Source organism: Panthera pardus, unplaced genomic scaffold (genome assembly GCF_024362965.1).
Source record: "Panthera pardus isolate Hobbes unplaced genomic scaffold, ASM2436296v1 HiC_scaffold_25, whole genome shotgun sequence".
Taxonomy (NCBI): domain Eukaryota; kingdom Metazoa; phylum Chordata; class Mammalia; order Carnivora; family Felidae; genus Panthera; species Panthera pardus.
The window spans coordinates 48177623-48185368 of record NW_026526821.1 but is presented as its reverse complement, the minus strand read 5'-3'; the positions used below and the strand labels follow the sequence as shown (position 1 = coordinate 48185368).

The 7746-nt window shown below is 42.0% G+C and overlaps 1 protein-coding gene across 2 annotated transcripts in view; it reads left to right on the top strand.

Moving 5' to 3' along the window:
• Nucleotides 1–503: 503 nt before the first annotated feature.
• NAPB (NSF attachment protein beta) overlaps nt 504–7746 on the top strand; it is a 40925-nt gene continuing 33682 nt past the window's right edge. Inside the window, exon 1 of one of the 2 annotated variants that reach the window (XM_019462354.2) lies at nt 504–692. In XM_019462354.2, coding sequence (XP_019317899.1) covers nt 595–692 — 98 coding nt within the window. In that variant the 5' untranslated portion in view covers nt 504–594. Of the gene's footprint in view, nt 693–6470; nt 6686–7746 lie in introns of those variants that run through there. The other variant, XM_019462356.2, reaches the window with a different exon arrangement.

The window sequence follows — 7746 nt, the reverse complement described above, 5'->3', positions numbered from 1 at the left end:
AAACGCCTTGCTCTGGAGATAAAAATGGCTCTCTCTGCCAGCTGTTGCTGGCGGGTGGGTGGGTGGATAGGCATCACATGGTTAATGAAATTGCTTTTGGTGGCTGCGTTACATTCCCTTTTGCAAAATTGGGGCGTAGGTTGAACGTTCCAATCTGTTATCCTCCGTTTGCTCAACCATCCCATTGCCAGGTTATCAGTCGTGGTGAGCAGGGATTCCTGAACCAACGTGAGGCTGCATGTTTGAGGTTATCCTTACTGGAAAGCCACGGGGCATTTTCCATTTCCCCGTATACTTGAAAGATTAAAGTTCACCTTGGACTAAGACCCATACAGAGAGTCACGCCCCCCATCTCGAAATCCCGGGCGCCGCTAGTCCGCTAGCTCAGATCTCCACCCGGCCCGGCTCAGCGGCCTTCTGGGAATTGTAGTTGAGGCCTCGCGCATCTCCGCCGCCAGTGACCAGCCTTGGACTACAAGTCCCGGTAGGCCTTGCGCGCCATGTCTGCGCGACCGGCTGCTGCGAGAGGAGGGTGAAAGCGCGGAAGGCGCATCCGAGCCAGGTTAGGAGGTTGTGGCGGCGATAGCAGGCGACATGGACAGCGCGGGGAAGGAGCGTGAGGCGGTGCAGCTGATGGCGGAGGCGGAGAAGAGAGTCAAGGCCTCCCACTCCTTCCTCCGAGGGCTGTTTGGGTGAGCGCTAGACCGCGCGTGCCCTGAAGGGGTCTCCTCCCAGGCCCTCTCCCTAGCTGCCCGACCCCCATGCGCGCCCTGTTGAATCCCCCCTCCACCTCTGGAACGCCCAGCGGCCCTCATTTCCCATACATCCTCCAGAGAGCTCCTAAGTCTTAGAGCCTCCCAGGGACCCCTCTCCCAAGAACGCCCCAGGGGATCTCAGCACCCCTGCGTGCCCCCCATCCCCTAAAGCCCCCAGACCTCTCCCTCACACGCTCCCCAGAACCTCTACAGTCTCTCGCGGTCCGTCAGCCGCAGCGCACCCTCCAGATATCCCCTGGGGTCCCCAGAGGGCCCCCCCACCCCTCCACGCCCCCTCCGGCCCGGCGCTGTCCCTGCGTTGTTGCGGGGGTCCCGTGGCCTCTTTTGGAGGAGGGCCGTCACCGCCGCCGCAGGACAGTTTGTTCTTTTCCCCACGGCTGAACCCGCATCTCTCAGAGACTTGGGTTGGCCGGAGGCGAACCCAGGAGGAGCCGGAGGGGCGGGTCCGGGGACCCCTGCCCCGGCGCCTGGCCCGCGCATCTGGGGGCATCTGGTTGGGCGGTGGGCCCCGAGCAAGAGCAGACTGGCGCGGCGCCCCCGTTCCAGAGATGGGGTGCTCCTTTGCCTTGCGCCAAGTAGACATTTAATAAACGTTCGTTGGAGAAGGAATACGTTTTCTCAGTATAGTATTTTTACTTCACCAGAGATTGATCGGTTTGCCAGGGCCTCCTGTTTGATTAAGGATAAACGCAGCTCCTAAGTAGGCGTCTTTTGGGAATCCCGTTAATTTTCTGTAATTTTCTGTTCTCCTGGGGTAAGGTTTTAAATTCGGACTTCCCAAAAAGCAGAGCCTGTACTGACCGTTCTGGGTGGTTGAATATGTGAATGATTCAGCTGTTTAGGATTAGAGAGGCTGAAATTTCCTGGTGGTGGTGGTGGTGGTGGTGGTGGTGGTGGTGGTGGTGGTGGTGGTGTTTTTCTTTTTGAAAGTGAAGATCCTTTGCCGACAGCAAGAACATATTTTTATTTTTGAGAAGGACCAATACTTAATTGTTACATTATTCAACAATTTTATTTTATGTACTAAATTCAGTTTGGAATCTGCTTGTTTTGCCATCTTCATTCTCTTGATTATAATATAATACTTTACCATTGTGGATACATCTCCAGGAAATGCTTAGATGCAGGTTTCATGCAGTGCACAGTAGTACAGGAAGCAAAGATGCATAAAAGTAAAGGTTCCTAACCTCAAGAACCTTGGGAAGGGCATTTATCCTAGCTGGTTTCTAAATTCTCCTGTGATGTGTAGTTTGGAACATAGCAGGGAATTATAACTTTGTTCCCCTTTAAAAGTTATGATGATTTATAAGGAGCATTCTCTCATGCTTGATGCTAACACCAAACAATAGCGCCTTTCTGTGATTCATAAAGCATTTAAAATATATTTGAATAGAATTTAATGTCCTAGCACCTCCTGCCTGGAGGTGATCTTAATGTCACAGCATATTTCAAGTCAGGATGTGTTTCCCTGGAAGAGAATCTATAATTGGCAGAGGAGAACATTACAGCACTTGATACTTGACTCAAGGGAACCCTCCTTTTTGTGAAGTGGTGTTGCGTTATTGTTTTGATGAAGCTTGGCCAAGTCTTGAGCCAATAATCCTAAAAGGATTTTGAAAAGGCTTTTGTTTGTAAACAAACATCTTTTCTCTCCTTGATTGTTGATCACCTATTTCATTGACAGGCCTTATAGGAAAACTGTTGTCTTTAACCTGCATAAAAGTCATTGCGTCCCAGGTCTGGCCTGGATATGGCAGGCTTTTGGATGGGGGGCAAGTTACTTAGCCTCTCCGTGCCCCAGTTTCGTCTGCTGTAAAAAGGGGTAATAATAGTACATCTAATAGTGAGGGTTCAGTGAGTTTATGCATGTAAAACATTTAGAACCATTGGAGAAGGTGACTATGATATTAATTAGCATACTTGCCAAAATTGTCAGCTGATATTTACCAAGGAAGTAGAGGGCCAGACAGATTAAGTGACTTTGACAGGATTTCAGAGCCAAAGACCTTTAGGACTGGATCTTTGGTCCTTTAATGAAAGATTTGAAAGGGCTTTGTACCATGTGTTATTTATCCTATGGGGAGTAATTGTGTTATTTTCAGTGATACTTGGTTCCAGGAAATCTTGGGGAAGAAGAGTACTCAGTTCTCTGAGTTTTAATAGTATATAATTACTTGAAGCTAAAAACCAGCCCTAGTTTCTCTGTCAGTTACTGTGGGAAGACCGATTCTGTGTCAATTTTAGATGTTTAGAATCTTCTATTATGTCTGGCATCATCTGTACCTGTCCTCATCCTTCTAGACTGGGTTACCTGGTAGTCTACCCTGTCACCCTTCTTTTGATACAGAATTTTCCCATCTACTTGTTATTCTTTCTTGAAACCACAGTGTAGTCCACTTCCATGTCAGACTCCTGAGTTAACAAAACTCACATACCGATGTATCATCAGTGTCAGTATCATTTGAGCCATGTATTTAAGAGCCGACCAGTTCGTGCTTTAAAGGCGACAGATGATGCTGTTTTGATGACATGGCAGCCATTAGAATTAGAAGGTGCTCAGCCTATTGCAGCATATTTTACATGGACTCATTCTCATTATCCTAACTGCAGATTAAAATGTATTAGGAGCTCATCTCCTTCACTCCATGTTTATCCAGCACCCACACTGGTTTTGTGGCAATACTGTATTGTTACTACTATACTATAGCTCTTCCTTTTTTGTTGCTTTCAGTAAGATTACATGAAAATATACATTGTATGTTCCCGAGAAAAGGTCAGTCATGTATTCTGTGTACAAGGCACAAGTCCCATGCTAGTCTGCAAGATGTTCCTAAGCCACTAAGGGGTGCAACCATCACAAAATACCCCTTATTGGTGTTCTTCTTTTCTTCTTGACTGCCATTTAGACAGTAGTGAGTTTTTGTAGTTGTGGAATTGAATTAAAACTTACTCTTTCTGAAGGGCTTAGCACAGTATAGCAAAACTACCACCAAAAGAGTAGCGTTTTCAATTCGTTTGTTCCCAGGAGTGAGCTATTAAATTTTGTAGTTAATTTCAAATTCAAATGTAAAATCTTAAAGAGCTGCAAGTGAGATCTTAAACTGGCCTGAGTATGACAGTAAAGTAAAGTTTGGAGTTGCTAAGGCATCTCTTGCTGTCTTCTCCATCTTGTTGTAGGAGGCCAGATGGGGGCTAACCAGCACAGTACACATGAAAGGGAATGGCTGCTTGAGAATGACAGTCAGAAGATGTTCTGCATGGTTAATACTGCCTTCTCCTGCTTTTGAATGCTGTCCAGTCATAAAGCTTGTAAAGAGCCATAAATTTGGCAGTGTCAAAGTAAATTTAATGAAAGATCCTACTGGGTTATCTTGAAACAATTATGAGTCTACAATTTCCTAGCTGATTTTGAAAATTGGGAATATTTCTTAAACATTGTAGGCCATAAATTTTCAGTATTCTTCACTCAGCTTTATTTCTACAGAGATTGTGTTTAAGTTTTGCCAAAATATGGTGAGGACATATGATAGCATTTGTAAAGCATTTAGGACCCCCTCAGTTACAATAGATACTCAAGTGCAGATTGAACGTTAAAAAAAGAAAAATCATTAAGCTCAGATTTATTTAGAGACAAGTAGTATAGTATATGAAATATATATGTACATTTATTATAAATTTATTATGTTAGAATATAAAAAATAGACCTACATATTGGGTAATTATAACATATATACAAGCTATAATAATGTATCCTATATTATTACATATAGGAAGACCAAACCTAAGTTCAGTCTCTCTCTATTAGTGTGGTGACCCCTAGCCCAGTAAATCATTCTTGGAGTTTGTTTTTCTCAGCTTTCAAGTGGGCAAAGGGAAAGAATCTGCTTTTCGGAATTGTAAGGATTGACTGAGGTATTAGAATGCTTATTAAGCTGCATGGAGCTATATTACTGTTAATTTATGAACATTTGGTTTTCTAATATTAGTGCCAAGTTACAGTTTATGTATCAAATGGCAAACTCTTTCTAGATTGGCCTTATTCTGTTTGCATTTTTGCAGTTTTTGCAGTGCTCACCGTATATTCTCTCATTCTCATGAGCCCTGTGAGGTGTGTTTGTTTAGAAGAGGTAGAAGGGGACCCAGCACCCCAGAAGAGTTATATTTTGAATGTCTCTTTAATATCTGTGGAGACAAACATGATTTTTCTCCTTAGTTACTAATATGTTAATGATTGGATAGCCTCATATTGAACTGTTGGGGCGTTCCTTGAATTCCTATGGATTATAATGTATTGTTTTTTAATGTGCTATTAGATTCTGTTTTTAAATATTTTCTTTTGAATTACTGTCTTTGCAATTCATTTGTGGATGGTCCATCAAGTTGAAGTATTGATGTGACAAGTGCCTCATGAGAATACAGACATTTTCCTTTCACCCGGTGCTCTGGTCTTTGAAGGTTCAGGTTGGAACCCTTTTCTAGTGAAATCTGGACTTTTTTTAATGTTCTTTATTTCAGTAGTTGTTTTCCTCTGTCACTTTTGTGTTTGTGTGTTTCCCCTTCTCTCTTGATTCTTTTGATCCTTTTTCTCCTAACAGCTAATATTTTGACTGAGAGGTATTATGAGTTTCCTGTTTACTGCTTTATTTACCTCTGTTGCTCCTTTTCTTTTGCCCTCTGGCTCCTTTGGGGAAAATGGAGGATGGAATATTTCAGTATTTCCGTTATTTTAGTTATGTGGATCCAAATATTGATGTATGAGTTTTCCTTTAAAATTGTGTTAATGTTTTAATTGTATCCCCCAGATCCTGGTATATAGTGTTTTTTATTGTAATTCGTTTCCCCTTTGTCCCAAGAGTTGTTTGCAGGTTGTGTTCCAGATGAAGGTGCTTTTTTCTTGTATGTGATTTTTATTTTTTTATTTTTTTAATGTTTATTAATTTTGAGAGAGGGAGCACAAACTGGGGAGGGGCAGAGAAAAAGGGGAACAGAGGATCCGAAGCAAGCTTTACACTGACAGCAGCTAGCCCAATGTGGGTGGGACTCGAACTCAGGAACCATGAAATCATGACCTGAGCCGAAGTTAGACACTCAACTGACTGAGCCACCCAGGCAGCCTGATTTTTTATTTCTGGTTTTATTTCATTATAATCAGAGAACTTACTGAGGTTTTCTTTCCCACCTGATATATGATTGGTGTTCATGAATGGCCCGTGCACACTTGCAAAGAAGGTGGATGTTCTCCTCGGAGTGTATGACTTGATAGAGATCCTGAAAATCTAGGCATTGATTATGTTGTCAAGGCCTTTCACATTTGTGTTTATTTTTTGTCCCCTTGACTTGCTTTGGACTAATGGGTATAGTCATGTCTCCTCTTATAAGTGTGTTTCTGTCTTCTTGCATCTCTTGTCTTGTAGTTTCTGCTTTATAAAGGTGTCTACTATGTTTTGGTATATAGATGTTCACAACTACTATAATTTCATTATGAATTGTATCTTTAGCATTAAGAAGTGAATTTCTTTCTTTCTTTTGATGTTTTTGAGCTCAAATTCTGCCTTGTTTGATACTGGAGTAGCAGTCCTTGCTTTCTTATTTGCGTTTGCCTGCTTTTAGGACTGTATTATGTAAGAGGATTGTACATTCTGCCTGCTGCCGTGGGACCTGTGCTGCTGGGCTCTGGGCAAAGTGCACTTCCCCTCCCCATTGAGTCTGTCCTGGCCCTTGGCTGACTTTGACTGGGGGAGCAAGTGCAAGGGGGTGTGCACTCTACCCACGCGGAAGCTGCAGGGGTATCCCTTGCTTCTGCTGTGGTTTTTCTCTGTCATAAGAGTACACTAGAGAGAGGGCTGCATTCAGAATAGAGAGACATGACACATGGAGAAAGAACCAGCACCATCAGTCTGCAATAACAGGTAAAGTGAGTGAGAAAGAAGCTTGTGGAGATTGGGCGGTTATTTGTTGTTGGAACAAATCAAATAAAAGTTGGTTGATGTATGTGGTATCCTTTTGACCATGTCTTTATTCTTAAACCTTTCAGAATAGCTTTATTTTAGTTGTATTTCTTGTATTGAGCACACAATATTGTATTGGCTTTTGTTTTCTGAGAAAATCTAAAAATCTTCAGTCCATTTATATTATTGGTACGACTGGTATATGATTGGTTTTTAATTCTGTCATCCTGCTTTGTTCTATTTATTACGTGTAATGTTTTATTTGCAGTCTTCATGTGATCTCTTTTCTTTGGTTTTTATTTAGGAAATTTTGTATTTTTGTTCTACTGGTAACCTTTTTTAGTACCCTTAGCTCCAGTAAGCATCTAGAATTTGTTTGCTGTGAAAGACACCCATTACCTATGTGCCAATCACTGAGCCTGTTCTAAATTTTCCCCTTTGTCCAGTGATATGTATGTGGGAGGACAGGGTTCAGTTATTTGTACTTTTTGGGAACAGATGTTGGGAAGATCTGTTTTGGGAACAGATTCTGTCTCTTTTTGTTTGTTTTTTGTCTTAGATCTATAATAAAACATATTCCGTGCCACCACCATCAGCATTTTTACTTATGTTCCCTAGTTATCTCATAGATGGAAGCCAGTGCGATATTCCTTAAGTTCTTGCTTCTATCGCTGGTATTTAATGGTTGGCTTGGCTGGTTGTATAATATTTGGCTCACACTGTTTTTCCCTTGAGCTTGCTTAGAAATGTTTCCTATTGTTTTGCTTTGTATGTTGTCTGCTTTGTATGTTGCTGTTGACGTCTGGTTGAAGTTAACCTGATTTTCTTAATTTTGTAAGTGACTTTGCCTGGAAGCCTGGAGCTTTTCTTTATAAAATATAATAGTTTTATTATATGTGTTTTACAGTAGACCATTCTGAGTCCGTTTTCCCAGTACATGGTAGGCCCTTTTGGTATTTTGATTCAGTTCTTCTTTTGTTTCCATAAAATTTTCTGAAAGTGTAGTTTTAAGTATTGTTTCA